Raw genomic sequence first — 19,422 nt, forward strand, 5'->3', positions numbered from 1 at the left:
CAGGTGATCTACCCGCCTCGACCTCCCAAAGTGCTGGGATTACAGATGTGAGCCACTGCGCCTGGCCTGGTTTTTTTTTTTTTTTTTTAAATAATGCAGATTTGCCTCTAATTATTAGACTATCTTTGCCTTTAAACTCTTGTACTGGTAGCAAAAAGACATAGTCCATAAAAATGATAATTGATAAGAAAAGGCAAACAGGATTAAAAAATAATATTTGGGCATATTTACTGAGATTCTGGAAAATTCAGCCCTGACTGCCCTTACCTGGAATTTATTTTCCTTAATAAAACCTGCTATATTTTGATCAGGACATTCAGTAAATACCTATTGATGATAGATGGCTTTTCAGTGTAATATTGATGTAATACTATGGCCCAGATTCTTTCTTCTGTCATTCTGATGAGGAATTTTGGGATCTAGCACATCAAGGTCATTCTGGATTTTATGTTAAAACCCTGGAAGTTTGATTTTGCTTTCCTATTCTTTTTTCTCCTGGTTAGGTTGTGGACTTCTGCTTAGGATTAGATAGCATGCAAAGCAGTTTCATGTATTTTAATTTCTTTTGTTGTGGTGGTTCTAGACTCCAGCCAGGAATATACGGACTCCACTGGAATAGACCTACATGAATTTCTTGTAAATACACTGAAAAAGAACCCAAGGTAATAACATGATGGGTATAAGAGGAAAAGGGGTTAGGGGATAGCAAGATTCCAAGAGGCCAAACGACTTCCCAGAATTTTTCCATTCTTAGAATCTAGGATGCTCATCTTCCTGTCCCCCTAGTATTTGTCAGGTATAGTTTTATATTCTGTGAGGGATTCAAAATACTCTCACATTGAGGTTTCTGTTTTCAGAAGAATTGGGAAAACTTCTGTGAAAGAAGAATGCAGAAACAAAGAAATATGAAGTCTTGGGAGTATACTGATTAAAAAGCACACATTGGGAGTGATAGTAAGAAGAGCTAAAATAAAAAGCACAGAAGGAAAAAATAATTGATTTGTACATAAGCTAAATTATAATTCCTTTAAAATTCTGTTTATAACAAGATGGAATACAGAATGACGATTAGATTTATAATGTGTGTTTATATGAATATGTTGTTAACAGTGAGATTTCTGATATGGTATAACAAAGTATATGATTGGAGGACCTGCAAAATGTATACTTGGGTTGTTTTTCTTTTTAAAAATATTGTAAAACAGGCAAGTGAGGCATAGCAGCATTATGGTTCATTACTGGGTTTGGATATATACCTTTTTCAGCTTCTGTAATGAGCAAGTTGTGTTTTCAATCCCCGCTTTCAATGTCTATGGGAGGGCTGCTTTTTGTTTTGTTTTGTTTTGTTTTAATCTTTTTTAAACAGGGACAGAATGATGCTGCTAAAATTAGAACAGGAGATTCTGGAATTTATTAATGACAACAAGTAAGTTACTTGCATGAAATATATAATTAGAGGTGGGAGGGGGCACTGGAAATAAATTTAGGTACAATTTTAGGAGATGTTCCCCTTGAAGTGTGATTTTTGAAAACATACTGAAGTTTTTAAGTTATTATGTAGATTTGAGTTGAAAAATAATTTATATCTTTTCAGCAGCTTGCACTTGTCCCAGATTTTACTGTTCTTAAATGTCTTCCTTTTTCTTTGTCAAACATCATCCAGGTGGGTGGGACCTAGGGCTTAATAAGTAGTCTTTTTTTTGAGACAGTCTTTCTTTGTCGCCTAGGCTGGAGCGCCGTGGTATAGTCTTGACTCACTGCAATTCTGCCTCCTGGGTTCAAGTGATTCTTGTGCCTCAGCCATTGAGTAGCTGGGATGACAGGCACATGCCTAGCTAATTTTTGTATTTTTTGTAGAGACGGGGTTTCACCATGTTGACCAGACTGGTCTTGAACTCCTGAACTCAATTGATCTGCCTGCCTTGGCCTCTCAAAGTGCTGGGATTACGGGCATGAGCCACTGCACCCAGCAATGAGTAGTCTTAATGAGGAAAGTAGGTCATAGTAATCTGCAGAATACTGTAGATAAACTGAGAAAAACCTGTTTGGTTCCCATTTAGTAAATATCTATATTCCTTATAATATGTCTATTTCTCCTAAGAAACTTTCCACTTTAGACACTTGTAAGAAAAATTAAAATTGGTTGTTATTGCAGTTGTTTGTCTTATTTCACTTTTTTCCCCCGGGTTTCCCTTCAGTAATCAGTTCAAGAAGTTCCCTCAGATGACCTCATATCACCGGATGCTATTACACCGGGTAGCTGCCTATTTTGGGATGGACCACAATGTTGATCAAACTGGGAAAGCTGTCATCATCAACAAAACCAGTAACACAAGAATGTAAGGGAGGAAACCATGGTTTGGGAAGACTTCCCTGGGATAACCTGCTAGGTTAGAAGAGGAAGGTGTAGGATCAGGATGTCTCTTGCAGATGGCCAGGCGTGGTGGCTCACACCTGTAATCCCAGCACTTTGGGAGGCCAAGATGGGAAGACTGCTTGAAGCCAGGAGTTCGAGACCAGCCTGGTCAACACAGCAAGATCCCATCTCTATTACTTTAAAAAAAAAAAAAAAGTTTAAAAATGGCTGGGCGCAGTGGCTGACGCCTGTAATCCCAGCACTTCGGGAGGCCGAGGCGGGTGGATCATAAGGTCAGGAGTTCAAGACCCGCCTGGCCAAGATGGTGAAACCCCGTCTCTACTAAAAATACAAAAATTAGCCGGGCGCGGTGGCAGGCGCCTGTAATCCCAGCTACTCGGGAGGCTGAGGCAGGAGAATCACTTGAACCCCGGTGGCAGAGGTTGGGGTGAGCCAAGATCACGCCATGCACTCCAGCTTGGGCAATATAGTGAGACTCCATCTCAAAAAACAAACAAAAAAAATTTTTTTAAGTATTTTGCAGGGAAGGGAATTGGGGTTGGGGTTGGTTATATAATTAATTCCTACTCTTTCTGAGCCTTGGAGATAGATTCTAGAGAGACTGATGTTTCATGAAGTCTGGCCCTAGCCTCTCTTCACTTCACTGGTAGGACAGATATAACTATGGAGGAAGAGAAGTTATAGATGTAGAAAGAACAGACCCTGAAGATTTCATTAAAACCTGCATGTGACTTTTTGGATTCCTTACTCCAGAAATTCCCTGAGTGTGAGTTGTGTAATTTAGGAGAGCTGTACCTAATAGGTCTGCTTCCTAACAAAACGGTCTTTGTCCTCCTTTCCTTTCACATTTCTCTCCAAATCTCAGCCCTGAACAGAGGTTCTCAGAACATATAAAGGATGAGAAGAATACAGAATTTCAACAGAGGTTCATTCTCAAGAGAGATGATGCCAGTATGGACCGAGATGATAACCAGGTGAAGAATGGAAAGGGGTGGGCCTATATAGAGAGGTTGCAGTAAGAGAAACTGGGAAGGGAGAAGAATTTTTGTGGGATGGAGAAAACTCAAAATATCTTAGTACGGAGAAATGTATTGAGCTATACGGAGTTGGCTTTGGCCTAATGTTGAGAACTGTTTATTTGTTGAACTGGATGCCACCCTCTTAGCCCTAGAGAGACATGGTGCTGAGGTTTGCTAGGTGATCTCATTTGGCCTGGAACTCCTTGGGTCTGCCACTGACTTCTAACACCACATCATTTGCAATAAAGCAAGGTTGATCCCTGCCTCAGCCTTGATCCAACTGTTGGTTTCATTCCTTTTTTCTGTAATAGTTAGGGATTTCTTTGGGAACCACAAAAAGCTACTTTGTCCCACTTCAACTCTTATCCTAGCTTAGGGCTAGCCTTGAACTGGCAAAGTTGTGATCTAATTTACCCAATTATAAAGGTGTTTCTGATCCCTTTCTGCAAACTCCTTAATCTTTTTCCAACTCCTTCCACCAAGGTGAGTGAGTTAATTTGACATTTGATGCTGGGAACCTCAGATAGATCCCCTTTGTGATCCACTGCTGTGGGAATAAGAAGGGAACAGCCTATCCCATCCCTTTAAATGGGCCTGGCTATTGCTTTGACCTGAAGCCTACCCTTTAGATAGTAAGTGATTATTTGCGGGTTAGCTCAGAAGAAGATTTAGATCCAGCCTGCCTCTGCTTGGCCTCCAAAAGGGATTCGATTTGAAGAGCGTGGTTGAGTAGAGCCTACGGGAATCTTGCTAATTAATAATTATAATAATATCTTACCTCTAGTGTCAAAATTAGTTTTCTTGGGATATTGTATGGTCTTGAGACCAGGACCTTTCCTGCTTGCTGCTTGAGTATTTGAGGGAGTCCTTTTGAGAAAAGTGCCATTATCTATTGTGGACAAACACGCTGGGACTGATTGAAAACAAAGAAATATACAAAAAGACAAAATTCTAAAAAACGAGAAAGAGCCTTTCCATCCTGATGCCCTTCTCCATTTTCCCAAACCCTTTTTCTGTGGATCAGGAATTATTCAGGCCTAGAGGCACATTGGGGCAAAGTGGAGTCTGTCCCTATTGTGAACTTTTCATCTCTCAGCTTCAGGCTTGATCCAATAGGTTTGTTTCTGTGTACTTTCTGTCTGTGACGTTAATAATAAGCATAATAATTGCTATCTTATTGAGTGTTTTCCCTGAACTAGGCTGTGTTCTAAACACATTTGTATGCATTATTTCCTTTAATCCTCTTCACAACCCAATGAGGATGGGGGTTATTATCCCCACTTTACATATAAGAAAACTGAGGCTAAGAAATGTTAAGTTACTTGTCTAAAGTTATATTACTGGGAGGTGGCAGAGCTGAGATTCTGCCTGACCTCAAAGCCCATTATGTTCTTTCTACTTTGCCATTGATTTACCTAGGGGCTGAGGACAATATAGCTCCTTGAGGCCCTGTGTCTTCTTGGAATGGAGTTTATAAGAGGACATTTGGTAGGATTTAGGTTCTTGAAGCTAATGAGAACTAAATCTAGGCAAGGTTGATATTCTTGAAGTTATGGTTACCTTTGGAGATTGGTAAAGATCAGGAAGACCAGCCTAGAGCAGCAATCTCCTTAGTTGCTTCATGTGAAGCTTTCAAAGCCTCTGGGTTGGAAGTCAGAATCTTTTATAATCTGGTGATATTCATTTGATGAGTTTTCTCCCTTAGAACTCCTTGCCTTCAAGAGCAGGATGGATAAGGACGCTCTTATTCCACCCTACCCTGGACAGTGTTCACCAATTACAGGCCAGGAGAGGAAAGATCATGATGAGGATTTAGATGGTAGGCTACTCAGAGGTGGTGATCTCCCCAGCCATCCCTTCTGGTTACCTCACTACATTTTCTAGAGAATGTAAGGTTCTTCTCTATCCTCTATTTTCTTCTTTTCCTTGTCTATCTCTCTGTCTCTCCCCTTCCTCCACTGTACCTTACTTCTCTTCCTTTCTCTGCCCCTCTTTCTATCTGTTCTCCTTTTCTTTCTCTTTGTATTGCTCTGTTCTCTTTCTTCTTTATTTCTGTAATTTGTCTCTCCCCTTCCCCACCTCCAGTTAATATAGTTAAGTTCAGGAAAAAAAATGCTTAGTCTTTGAGTTTAGCTTCGCCCTTGGGATTTCATTTCCAAGGCCCTCTTTGCTGAGCTGTGTGTGATTTGGGTCTTCAGGCCGTGGCATTAGTGACTAAATATGGAATAATGCCAGGTGCTAGTTCTATAAACCTCCTCCTCTACGTTCAGCTCTGCTAAACACCTGTTTCTTCTCCCGTTCCAGCTTCCCTCTGTCCTTTGCTTTCCCTCTGAAGTAGTGTTGTTCCTTTTCCCAGGGCTATTTTCTCGATCCTTACTGACTGGAGGCTACCCGATTACTAGAGGGAAGCAACCCAGTCCTTATAAATAGTTGTTATTCTTGATACTGCGGGGGTGGGAGGGGTGGGGATTTGGAGAGTCCCCAGCCATCCAGAAAACCTGATCTCCCAAACTGCATGGTCAGATGTACCCAGTGAAACTTCTCCAGGACTGGAAATTTTATTCTTTTTTTTTTCCATTTTTTTGATGGCAACTATAAACTTTCCCGGTTTCTCTTCCTTGCTGGTGTGCAGTGAGCTTGCAGTACGAGGAGAACTTAACTAGCTTAATTCTGCTCATCGATCTAGATCAGAGTTCCATTGCAGGATGGAAGGAGGAGCAAGTCAATAGAAGAGAGAGAGGAGGAATATCAAAGGGTCCGAGAGAGAATATTTGCCCGAGAGGTAAGTGTAGCATCTGAGAGTTGTCAGCCCATAGCTTTTAGCTCTTAATCGTTGGAACTGTGAATGGAATGAACCCTCCACAAATGTTTTTGGGTTTGTTTGTTTGTTTTATTTTAACCAACATCAGCCAACCCTAGAGTTGATCTCTAAAACTAAATGTGGCTTATTGGGAAGCTGCAGATTTTCACTTATATTGTTTTCAATACATTCTGCCATATGGTATTCAAAGAGAACTATAACTTGGAGTGGCTGAATTTGGTAAATTTGCCTAGACTGAAAATAGAAATGGTTTTGGCAGGGTCTGAATCTTGCCTCTAAAACCCTCCTTCTGCTTACCCTCTTTCACTCCCTCTATCCATTTTAGGCATCTTTGCTTCTAAGTGGAAGACATAGTGTTCACACAGGCTGTACATTCATCTTGTTTGACCAGCCTCATTTTTAGGATATGTTGGTGATTGTTAGAGCACAGGTCTGGCATCCATCCTGTATGAGCTCCACATTCTACATGCACAGAGAGTACCACTATTCTCTCCAGCCTCTACCTGAAAAGGAAGTCTCTTTCTTCCTATATTTCTTACCTTGCTTCCTACAACAGGACTAGCTCCTAGGGCTAAAAGCCAACATGAATCAGTTTAGGCAATGTTACTCTTAAATGTGTGGACTATATCAAATATACTTGGTACCCCTGTATCTGGTTGCCTTTGCCTACCAGATTGAAGAGAAGAATAGCAGAAATTCAGGAAAGGTTGTGGGTGTATAAGAGGGAAACAAATCTCCAGAAAATGTAGTATCCAGATATGAGCACCATCTCACAATCACATGAGTAACAAAAGAGGGAAAGCCAGTCTCCCTTCATTGTCAAAAGATGGTCAGTGTTTTCTTTGTTTTTTTTTTTTAGATAGGGTTTCGCTTTGTCACCCAGGCTGCAGTGCAATGGCACAGTCACAGCTCACTGCAGCTTCAACTTCCTGGGCTCAAACGATCCTCTTGCCTCAGCCTCCCGAGTAGCTGGGATTACAGGCACGCATTACCACGCCTGGCTAACTTTTTTATTTTTTGTAGAGATGGGGTCTCACTATGTTGCCCAGACTGGTCTCAAACTCCTGTGCTCAAGTGATCTTTCCGCCACAGCCTCCTAAAGTGCTGGGATCATAGGCATGACCCACTGTGCCTGGCAAAAGATGGTCAGTTTTAATCAATATACTTAGATGAACACTACTCTCTTCCCATTCCCCCATTCTCCTCTTTCTCACCAAGGGGGGAAAATATATATATATGTATTTTTTCATCATCATCATTAGTTTAGAAAAATACTGTCTCCAACTAAAAAACTGAACAACTCTATGTACTTGCGCCATTGTCTCAGAGATCCTCACTGGGAACTGATATACAGCAAACCTTCTGGCCCAAAGTCCAAGAAGGAATCTTCTTACCTCCTATTATGTAGACTTCCATTCTGAGTCAGAAAAGTCCATCTTCCAAATTATTCAACCATAGCCCAAAGAGGGTTCTCTACCTTTACCTACAAACCAATTGGGTGGAATGAGAGGAGAGATGTCATTTGTACATGGCTGTGGCCAGTGATAACCCCCTAAGTTGTGTACGGAACAGGTTGGTGGATAATAGCAGCAAGCACTGGTTGGGCACTGTGGGTCACGACTGTAATCCCAGCACTCTGGGAGGCCGAGGAAGGTGGATCACCTGAGCTCGGGAGTTCGAGACCAACCTGACCATCATGGAGAAACCCCGTCTCTACTAAAAATACAAAATTAGCCAGGCATGGTGGCACATGCCTGTAATCCCAGCTACTCAGGGGGCTGAGGCAGGAAATCACTTGAACCCAGGAGGCAGAGGTTGCGGTGAGCCAAGATCGTGCCATTGCACTCCAGCCTGGGCAACAAGAGGAAAACTCCATCTCAAAAAAAAAAAAAAAAAAAAAGTAGCAAGCACTTACATAGCACTTACTATCTTTTAGGCATTGTTCTTAGTACTTGATATAGATGAACTCAGTCCTCATACTAGGCCTATGAAGTAGTTTATATTATTTTCCCCATTTTATAAAAGAGGAACTAAGGCACATAAAGATTAAACAACCACCTAAGTTCACGCTGCTAGTTAGCAAAAGAGCTAAGTATTTGAATTCAGCCTGGCTCCAGAGTCTATGCTCTTAACCCCCTAATGTAAACCACCTCCCAATAGCTTGCTCTGCTCTGGGCTCTTTAGATTAAGAAGTACCAGTGACATCGTAACCTAGCTGACTATCTGTGATGTGTTCCTCTGCTTCACTTACACCTGGAAAATGACTGCCCCACTATGATAGCCATTAGCAAAGCTACAGATGTTCTGAAAGCACAGACAATTTATGATAGGGTATTGGAGCTAATTATGTACGACAGTGGACTGTATCTACCTACAACCGTAACAAAGGCAAAGTTAGCTCTTCTCTTTTTTTCTCCTGATTTCTAGTCTTCAAGCCTCTACTAATGTATGTATTCTTTGTTAGATCCTTGCAGATTTATCACTTTGATTTCAGCACTTCTAACTCTTGTTGTGGTAGAGGCATCAGGAATCTCAGAAAGTCTAGACAAGGAACTATGGCCAAAGCCCATCATACTCCAAAGATTCCATGTGGAGAGGAGCCTGGCTAAAGGGAGCTGATTAGGGGTGGAGTTGTGGGGTTGGGTGTGGGAGCAGGAGCAGGCCAAAAAGAAAGGAAGTGGCAAGAAGGGTGTTTGGATGGAAATGCTGCTGCTGCAGCCTTCTCTGGAGCCTGAGCTGTATATTGGAAAAGCTGCCCAGCATAGGCTCTGCTCTGCATGGAGCTCACTCTGCTCAGCAGCTGGACACTCTTGGTACCTTTTCCTAAAGCTTGGGAATCCACCACAATGCTCACTTCACTCAGCTCAGTGGCTTTGTCAGGAAATGATCCCCAAAGGGAATGTTTCAGGCTTTTAATTTTCTCATTTTTTCTAGGCCCTGAAAAGTAACTGCTTCCCCAATATCCCACCCTCCTTGGGTCTCAGGTCAGAATGTCTTTCATTTTGGCCAATGTAGGAGACAGAAATGGAAAAGCCATTGAGGATGATTTCCAAAAACAAAGTTTCTTTCTCTTGTCTCCCTTTTCCCTTCCTTTGAACACACTCTTTAGGACCAAGGACATCAGTTATTATTCCCAGGTTACCAATAAATTCAGAGCTAAAAAGGAAATAATAATTAGGTTAATACTTTCCTCTTCCTCCTTTTCACACTCCTGCCTTTGTCAGCCTCTTTTTTTAAAACACCTATCCAAAGGCTAAAACCACCAGATGTTCTTTCTCATTAAAGGTGAGAAGTCAGATTGGGTATGCGGGTGTGGGTCATCCTGTCCCTGGCCCCTCTCTCCCTGTTGGTGGGGTGAGCTTTGGTTTGAGGACCTTGGGTATTCATAGCATCATGGACATCCTTTTCGGTCATGCCATGCTGTTTTCTTATAAGTTATTTTCCGTTTTCTCCCCCTCACCTAGACTGGCCAGAACGGATATCTAAATGACATCAGGTTAGTACCACTTAGCATGTTCCCTGCTTCTCATTGAGCTTTGCCAGTGAGGTTAATATAATCCTGTAATGATGCTTTTCTTTGATGTTAACCAACAGACTCTCCAAAGAAGCCTTTTCTTCTAGCTCTCACAAGAGAAGGCAGATTTTTAGGTACCTCTGTGTGATCTATATCTCTCCTTTTTATTTTTAATTTTATTTTGTTTTGCTGTAATCTTTTCAGCAGAGTGGGTTTGCTCCATGCATGGCTGCTTGTGGAATAATTAAATTTGTGGTTTTTGCAACATTGGATATTTTTCCCCATTTAAAAAAATGGCTCCTGGTCAATGACTTTATTTTTATTGTTGCTGATTTCATTTCGAGTCCTAAACAGGTGGTGAAGGGGACCAAATAGGTGTGTCTGGGATAGGTACAGCTTCCTCCCAGAAATTTGCTGGAATTGGGCATTTTTGAAAGATTCAAACATATTTATGGTAAGGTAAAAGAATGGGTGTCTTCTGGGTAACCTTTTCTGAATCTATGGAAAAGATGTGTAGACATTATTCCTGACCCAGCATAGGAATATTTTTTCTTAAAGATATCTTTAAGAAAAAATAATACATATATATATATAGAGAGAGAGAGAGAGACATATACGGACACCTTTATGTATGTAGTTTTCTCTTGAGGCAATGTAATGTGTAAGATGACCTCAGAAAGGACCTGGCCAGGCGCAGTGACTCACGCCTGTAATCCCAGCACATTGGGAGGCCGAGGTGGGTGGATCACGAGGTCAGGAGTTCAAGACCAGCCTGGCCAAGATGGTGAAACCTTGTCTCTACTAAAAATACAAAAATTAGCCAGGCGTGGTTGTGGGTGCCTCTCGGGAGGCTGAGGCAGAGAATTGCTTGAACCCAGGAGGCGGAGGTTGCAGTGAGCCGAGATCACGCCACTGCACTCCATCCAGCCTGAGCAACAGAGCAAGACTCTGTCTCAAAAAAAAAAAAAAAAAAAGACCTAAGGGACCTCTCTGCCTTAGAATGGACTTAAAGTGTGTCCTTCATATGATTGTTCATTACTTACTCTGAATGCTGGTGCAACCTGTTGTATTAACTTCCCCAGTTCCCAGTGTTCTCCATTTCCCCACAAAGCAGGTATAAGACCCTCCCTTTCATTTCAGTCTCTCAATCCTACCCCAGAGGATAATACAAGGCAGTGGTAAGAGAATAGTGTCTATTCTGTTACCAACTCATTTTAAGTATATTCTTCCCAATTTACCAATAGAAAAACTAGAAAATACTGAGAACCTGAGTATTTAACACTAGAATTCAGCTCTAACCCCCTTTCCAAAGAGTTTCTCTCTTATTGACTACTACTACACTTGATAAGGACTGTCTGACTAACTTGGATTTGAGATCTCACTCCTAGTACTGTAGTTGTCCTTTCCCTGTTGTCCTTTCTAAAGCTAGCCAAACCTTGTGGAAATTGGGGTAGTGAGATTTCCCATTCTTGGGGTAGAGGATTTTCCATCTCTCTCAAGTCTTTTTTTCTTAGGCTGTCCTGCCCTGCGGTTCATCTGAAAACCCCAGGCAGAGAGGACCTTGCATTGTTGGTGGTAGTAGAGATAGATAGAGTCCCCTGCATTAAAAACAAAAAACAAAAAATCAGGATACCTGTTCCACAGTCTACACTTCGGGGTCATAGATCATCCCAGGATAACTGTAAGAAATGGGAGTTTTAAACCAACTCCTATGTGTGAATTAATGCACAGTGCTTTACAGTCACCAGAGTATACTTTATCTGATTCAGTTCTCTCAACATCCTAATTTGGTCAGCTGCATTACATGTAAGAAAACAAAAGCAGAGAGATTTAAGTGGCTAGCCCAAGTTTACATGGCTAATAGAAGCAAAAATGGAGCTGATTCTTAGTTTAGTGTCCTCTTCACTACACCACACCAGCTCTCTACAGATGTCACCCCTTCCTCTCTTAGTAGTGTTACATTTGGAGCCCTAATCCAGATTCACTGGTTAGAATGATGCTCTTATTAGGGCTGTGGACCATCAGACTACATCAAACTGTGCAGATAACAGCTTGAAGGATCTACTGAGTAGGTGCAGCCCTTTCCTCTCCAGACCTTTTTTTTTTTTTTTCCCGAGATGGAGTTTCGCTCTTGTTGCCCAGGCTGGAGTGCAATGGCATGATCTCGGCTCACCGCAACCTCCGCCTCCCAGGTTCAAGCAATTCTCTTGCCTCAGCCTCCCGAGTAGCTGGGATTACAGGCATGCACCACCACACCCGGCTAATTTTGTGTTTTTAGTAGAGACGGGGTTTCTCCATGTTGAGGCTGGTCTCAAACTCCTGACCTCAGGTGATCCACCCACCTCAGCCTCCCAAAGTCCTCGTATTACAGGTGTGAGCCACCGCGCCTGGCCCTCACCAGACCTTTTAAGCTACTGGTTTTCCAACTGAGCTTTGATTGAAGATCTAGGTCATCTAAAATGCAGCATTGTGGGCACTTAAGGGAATAACTTCTTCCTCTACTTGGATACTAGTCCAAAACGCTAATGATTAGAAGCTGATCTTCTCTAATTGCCTTACACCTTTCTGGCCCAGTTTATGTTTGTGAAACAAATACCTGTAAACCAAACTCCATCATCCACATTGACAATAACTATGGCAGCTCCCCAGTTCTTTGGAAGAGTCTGCTCCATTGACAAATAAGCCACAGTGAGGCCTTACTGATGTTTATTGCCACCTCTTCCACAGGCATCTCTACCCATTCCCCAGACCCAACAAGCTGGACTTTTCACCAGCACTAAATCTGCTTGCAAAAACTAATCAGCTCTGATTTTACATGAGTATGAGGTGTGACTGCTCTTTGTCCTTTACCTCCATCTCTCCAACATACACACAACCCTATCCAGTGCTCAAAATGGAATCTGGGTAGCATTCCCTAATTATTTTTATTTGTAGAGAGGGAAAATTGATCTTTTTCCTGCCAAGACTCAACTTAGATTCTCCAAGTCTTAGGGGAGTAGTGTACTAACCCAGGTTAGTCAGATCATCAGGCAGTCTACATTTTGAGTGTTTGGTCATCACTGTCTTGGGGAAACTGGATTAGTATAGAAGTGCTGCCATTTTGGCCCTAGCTTTTCAAGGTATTTGGTTTAAAGTTGCCTTGTTCACTGTCTACCTCTAGTAGCAAGAGAAAATAAATGGCAGGATTTCCTTTTCAGTGGAAAAGGCCTTTAGGACTTGTCTTGCAAAATTCAAGCTCTAATGTCTAATGAGCAGCCTCATCTATTGCCACTGCTGTATCCCCTTACCCCACAAACACACTCATTTTTATTGAGTCCTCTTAGTGTACTTGCCTTTGTCCATTGAGATGTAGCTGTTGTCTCTCACTTCAGGTCTGGTTCTGTTCCTGGAGAGTACCTAACTTATACTTCTTTCTTGTTTCCCATTCTACTTTTGGCATTCCAAAGGAAAGGGGTAAAGCTTTGGAGAAACAGGAATATTTTTTAATTCACTAACTACATAGAAGCATTTAAGTGCTTACACACACAGACACACACACACACACACACACTCAGTCTTGGGGTTGCAGAGAAGAATTAGCATGTTCCTAACCAGTTGTGCCAGTGTATTCTTAGCTCATCGTGATTGGCTTGACTAAAACCTAAAAGAAGGACCCTAGCATGTATTTTGCCCATTTTTCCTACAGTGCCTTTGGAGTAGGTATTCTAATAAAGAAAGGTGTTTTCTTTAATATTAATGCCCTTAAGAAAAATGCCTTTCTCTATTAAAATAACTCTGAGCCTAGTGCCTTTGGAGCCAGTGGGATTGGAATGGGGTTTCCTATTTGCTTTTGATGGGATGGTGGTTAAAAGAAGGGAGCCCAAACTACAATGATTTTTTGCTTAATTATTCCTCGGTATACCTACCAAAATCTTTGTAATTGTTGTCATTTGGTTTCCTTAGGTCATTAGTTGTTGGGGATGTGGGGTATGAAAGAAAAATTGCTGGTTCTTGGTTGCTTAATGATTAAGAAGCAGTGAGAGCTCAACAAGACAGGGTTTTCAGGCCAACCTGGCTATCTTGAGGCATACAGCTGTTAATAATCATAGACAGTGATTATAACATCACGATAACCCTGCTGTTTACAGAGCCAAATAAGAGAGGGAGAACCGCTTTCCTTAATAGTTTTGCTTAGGGAGATAGGATTATGAATATGAAGGCAACTAGGCACAGCCAACCCCCCTGCTCTTCGCCATCCTGAGTCCCAAGAGCATATTTGCTGAAGACTTTAGCCCTTAGAGATCCTGAAACCAATTGTTCGCAGACAGTAACATGGAATTTCCACAAAACAGGTTGGATCAATCCTAGACTATCAAACTGAGTTTTCCATAGTGCCCCTTTAGTTCACTATACTCTTCTTGCAACTCCTGGAAGGGTGGCCATAAGCAGCACCTCTGCTGGCTTAGACATGTGTTATGTGGAAGACCCATTGTGGGTTTTATCCATGTCATTGGCTCCTGCCTTTTAGCAATAGCAACTTCTAGGAGTCCTTTTATTTTAAGAACTTTCAGAAGGAACTGGTACCCCTCTGTTCCCCATTATTTCTTGCATGTGTGGGATTACCCTCAGAGGGTGGGGAAGAGACCACAGCCAATCTCAGCATCATGTATATGGTTTCCCATCCACCTCTGGTCTGATGTATTAAATTAGTTGCCAGTGCACTGTCTTCCAGATTTGCCTCTGTGTTCTTTGTTACTGTACTGGATCTTGTTCTGTCTGCTCCCATCAACTCTTAGTTGGCCAGCCAACTAACAATAAGTCAGTGTCCATCCTCCCTTTAATTCTTACCCATTCTTTGTTATTGAGAGAATAGAAATGAATTATCTCCTAGCCCTTCTGCTAAAGTGGTGGGTGGGAGGTGCTCTGACCACTATGGTCTCTGCAGGGGGAACCGTGAAGGGCTGAGCCGCACCTCAAGCAGCCGCCAGAGCAGCACAGACAGCGAACTCAAATCCCTGGAGCCACGCCCTTGGAGCAGCACAGACTCTGATGGCTCTGTCCGGAGCATGCGACCCCCTGTCACCAAAGCTAGCAGCTTCAGTGGCATCTCTATCCTTACCCGAGGTGACAGCATCGGCAGCAGTAAAGGCGGCAGTGCGGGAAGGATCTCCAGGCCAGGTATTACAGCGTCTTTTCTTCCATGTCATACCCATCCCTTCTTGCTTGTCTCCTGTGAAACATCACTGATACTTACTTTTTTTTTTGAGACAGAGTCTCCTCTGTTGCCCAGGCTGGAATGCAGTGGTGTGATCTCAGCTCACTGCAACCTCCGTCTCCCGGGTTCAAGTGATTCTCCTGCCTCAGCCGCTTGTATAGCTGGGATTACAGGCTTGCGCCACCACACCTGACTAATTTTTGTATTTTTAGTAGAGGTGAGGTCTCACCATGTTGGTCAGGCTGGTCTCAAACTCCTGACCTGAGGTGATCCGCCTGCCTCAGCCTCCCAAAGTGCTGGGATTACAGGCGTGAGTCACCACGCCCAGCCCATATTTACTTTCAGTAAAATATTTGTCCCAGTATAGTTTCCTGGAAACCTAATACAGCCAGGGGAAGGGACATTTGAATTTTGGATCCATTGTCCTTGCTTGGATTTAGTCCTCCTCATTTTCTTTCAAACGTTCTGCCTGATTGGAAAAAAAAAAAAAGAATTGATTGTGATTAGATTATTTTCTCTGATTTTCATGTAAGGTGGAACATCCATATCAGCCCAGGTCTCAAGTTATATACTAAGATGAAAATGATAGCCACTTTCATTCTATGACTCTTGAGATTGTAGAGGCTTTGTAGAGCAGAGGGAATCCTTAGAGTTTAGTTGTTTGTAATTAATTGATACCAGCTAATAGGCTAGAATTTAGAGGGATGCTGTTATGGCTGCTTCTCTGGAGCTCAGTCACTGGAAAGGAGCAGACACTCTTATGTTCCACATGAAAGCTCTGTAACCACCCATCAGCTCTCCTGCTACAAAACCTTCTCTATCTATTTCTGCTGCTCTCTTAGCAGAAGGGCATTTAGACTTCTATTTCATCGTCCTCCTCCCTTTGAAGAGTTGCTTGAATCTCATCCCAGAAGTTCTGTAGTTATCCTCAGAAGACATCAGTAGTGCTGAAGATTTTGCCTCTGGCCCCTAGGTCTCTGCTGCCCTTCTCTGTTACCTCCTTTCTAATCCCACTGCCTCAGCCTTTATCCACGCTTTTATTTTCTTTTATGTAATTATGACACTGGCGCCCAAACTGATATCTCTACTCCATTCTCAGCTCTTTTTATGATTTTTTTTTTTTTGCTTTTTCAAGAGTCGGGGTCTTGCTGTCATCCAGGCTGGGTTGCAGGTGCACCATCACAGCTTACTGCAGCCTTGAACTCCTGGGCCCAAATGATCCTCCCACCTCAGACTCCCAAGTAGCTGGGATTACAGACGTGAGCCATTGCATCTGGTTGCTTAGCCCTTTTTAGAGCCAGTTTGCCAATCTAAAACAGATCTAAACTCATCAGTAGTCTCTTAAAAATGTTCATTTCTGCATCATCACCTGAATAGTAAAATCCAAACTACTTAATATAGCATAACTTCCTGACTCCAGTTTGCCATTGCTGTCTAATTTCCAGATCTTTCCTTCTTTCCAACCATTTCTTTCTTTCTTTTTTTTTTTTTTGAGATGGAGTCTTGCTCTTGTTACGCAATGGCACGACCTTGGCTCACTGCAACCTCCGCCTCCTGGGTTCAAGCGATTCTCCTGCCTCAGCCTTTCGAGTAGCTGTGATTACAGGCACCCGCCACCACGGCCGGCTAATTTTTTGTATTTTTAGTAGAGATGGGGTTTCACCATGTTGGCCAGGCTGGTCTCAAACTCCTGATGTCAGGTGATCCACCCACCTAAGCCTCCCAAAGTGCTGGGATTACAGGCATGAGCCACCACACCCAGCCAACCATTTCTTGAATATGGCATTAGCTTTGTTTCCTCTTGGTCTTATAAGCATCTGTCATTCTTCAACCCCAGCTTTCCTGCTGACCCCTCTTTAAATCCTTTCCTGACCCTCCCAGGAGTTTTTGCTTCCTCATCTTTGCTTTCATGCAACTTTGTCGATATCGCAGATGTATTCCTTCTCCTTATCAGATTATAATTGTCATGTGGATGTCTATCTCCCATCAGAAGTTCCTGTGCTGTTGGCTGGGCATGGTGGCTCACACCTGTAATTCTAGCACTCTGGGAGGCAGAGGCAGGCAGATGACTTGAGGCCAGGAGTTCGAAACCAGCCTGGCCAACAAGGCAAAACCCCGTCTTTACCAAAAACATCAAAATTAGCTGGGCGTGGTGGTGGGTGCCTGTAATCCCAGCTACTTGGGAGGCTGAGGCAGAAGAATCGCTTGAACCTGGGAGGTGGAGGTTGCAGTGAGCCAAGATCGTGCCACTGCATTCCAGCCTGGGCGATAGAGTGAGACCCTGTCTCAAAAAAAGAAAAAGGTTCCTGTGCTGTTAAGGGCAAGGACTGTGTTTCACTCATCTTTATGTCTTTAGTTCATTATACAGTGCCTGGCACATAGTAGATATTCAGTAAAAGTATGTTGTGTTGAATGAGTTCATGCCTTGGAGAGCCTAGAAATGGGGAAATGAGTTGGATAAAGGTTATGTGTATGCATGTGCCCATGTGTATGCTTGAAGTTTTCTCAGCAACATTTTTTTTTTTTTTTTTGAGACCGAGTCTCGCTCTTGTCGCCCAGGCTGGAGTGTCATGGCGCAATCTCAGCTCACTGCAACCTCTGCCTCCCGGGTTCAAGAGATTCTCCTGTCTCAGCCTCCCAGGTAGCTGGGATTACAGGCGCCCACCCTCAAGCTCGGATAATTTTTATATTTTTAGTAGAGACGGAGTTTCACTATGTTGGTTGGCCAGGCTGGTCTCAAACTCCTGACCTCAGGTGATCCACCCGCCTCAGCCTCGCAAAGTGCTGGGATTACAGGCATGAGCCACTGCGCCCGGCCCTCAGCAACTTTTATAAGAGATGTTGCAAATTGAGAAGAAAGCAAAGAGAAGACAGATCTCTCTCTCTTTCTAGCAAAAAGACGGATCTCTTAAGAGACCAAAAATCTGTGCCTTCCCAGGAAGTAAGCATTTATATTTTCAGCTATCTAAGTGTGATGGACAGATTCCAGACACTTCAGGGGAGGTGCTTCAGCAGCCTCACATTTTGTTCAATTTCATAACCAAACTTGACAGTCAAGGTGGTTCCTGTCCCTAGGGAGCAGAAGCCTGCAAAGAGGAGGACTAGCATCAGCAAGGCAGCTGAAATGCATCTGTGCTCATCTGTGAATCTTCAAAAGACAGTGGGGGAGGGGACAAAAGGGAATAAAGAGGAAAGGCAAAGAAAAAGTAGAGCCCTCTGACTAAGCTTCCAGGGATAATGTGTTCGTGGCTTATGCTTACAACTTTTTGTGGGTTTCTTCTTTGCCTTAGGTATGGCACTAGGTGCCCCAGAAGTGTGCAACCAGGTCACCTCATCCCAGTCTGTCCGGGGGCTTCTCCCTTGTACTGCCCAGCAGCAACAGCAGCAGCAGCAGCAGCAACTTCCTGCTCTCCCACCCACGCCTCAGCAACAGCCACCCTTGAATAATCACATGATCTCACAGGTGAGTCACCACTCAGTGTCAGAGTCCTCTCCACTCTGATTCAAGCAAACTTTAGATGTACCGTCATGTCTCTTGTGCTGTGGGTGGCAGGAAGGATCAGTTTTTGGAGACATGCCACTCTCTCCCCCATTTCTCATTTGTTAGTTGTAGGGAAAGAAGAACCTTGGGCAAAGGTTTTGCCAAATAACTACTGAGTCAGCTTGGGGGTTTTTTGCTTTATATTTCTTCCTCTGCTTCCTGAACATTGTCAGTAGAATCTTTTATTTCATACCACATTTCTACTATACCCCATCTCCCTCTATGTCCATGTGTAATTAACAAGGCATTTTTTTCCATTACATGTATATATGGAACTTGAAAAGATTATAACTTCCACCATCATCTTACCAACTATGTGGACCCATAAACACCTATTTATGTGTTGGGGTTTGCGGAAAAAAGAAATAACACTCAAGACCCCTGCCATACATATGCCACGAAACACAAAGACTCCAAATGTGTCTTTGTTTTCCATGACTCAAAAGGGCTGTATCCTTCTCCTTCTGTTGCTGGACTGGTAAATGTTGGTACCAACTAGAGTTTAAGTGAAGTTTTGCATCTGTAGAGACCAGGAAGGTCATTAGCCTAAGAATCAGGTCCTGTTCTAAACCAGAACTTCAGTATTCTGTTTTATTTATTTCTTTTAATTTTTAAAAAATGTATTGTTATTATTATTATTTTGAGATAGGGTCTTGCTTATGTTGCCTAGGCTGGTCTCAAATTTGTGGGCTCAAGTGATCCTCCCTCCTTGGCCTCCTAAAGTGCTGAGATTACAGGCATGAGCCACCATGCCTGGCCATTGTCATTAAGGTGACTATGTTTAAAAGTCACCTTAAGGCCAGGCATGGTGGCTCAAGCCTGTAATCCCAGCACTTTGGGAGGCTGAGGCGGGTGAATCATCTGAGGTCAGGAGTTCAAGACCAGCCTGCCCAACATGGTGAAACCCGGTCCCTACTAAAAATACAAAAATTAGCCAGGTATGGTGGCGGGTGCCT

At 42.9% G+C, this 19,422-nt stretch overlaps 1 protein-coding gene across 37 annotated transcripts in view; it reads left to right on the forward strand.

Annotated features, from left to right (window-relative positions):
* The window catches only part of R3HDM2 (R3H domain containing 2), a 176,998-nt gene that overhangs the window by 132,316 nt on the left and 25,260 nt on the right, over positions 1-19,422 (forward strand). For 11 of the 37 annotated variants that reach the window (XM_055359296.2, XM_055359293.2, XM_031000776.3 and 8 more), the window contains 9 exons: positions 584-662; positions 1,367-1,426; positions 2,199-2,339; positions 3,243-3,351; positions 6,083-6,178; positions 9,682-9,713; positions 9,812-9,865; positions 14,656-14,888; positions 18,216-18,388. In XM_055359296.2, coding sequence (XP_055215271.1) covers positions 584-662; positions 1,367-1,426; positions 2,199-2,339; positions 3,243-3,351; positions 6,083-6,178; positions 9,682-9,713; positions 9,812-9,865; positions 14,656-14,888; positions 18,216-18,388 — 977 coding nt within the window. The remainder of the gene's footprint in view (positions 1-583; positions 663-1,366; positions 1,427-2,198; positions 2,340-3,242; positions 3,352-6,082; positions 6,179-9,681; positions 9,714-9,811; positions 9,866-14,655; positions 14,889-18,215; positions 18,389-19,422) is intronic. The other 26 variants (XM_031000785.2, XM_031000790.2, XM_063693881.1 and 23 more) reach the window with 6 other exon arrangements.

This window comes from Gorilla gorilla, chromosome 10, assembly GCF_029281585.2.
Source record: "Gorilla gorilla gorilla isolate KB3781 chromosome 10, NHGRI_mGorGor1-v2.1_pri, whole genome shotgun sequence".
NCBI lineage: Eukaryota > Metazoa > Chordata > Mammalia > Primates > Hominidae > Gorilla > Gorilla gorilla.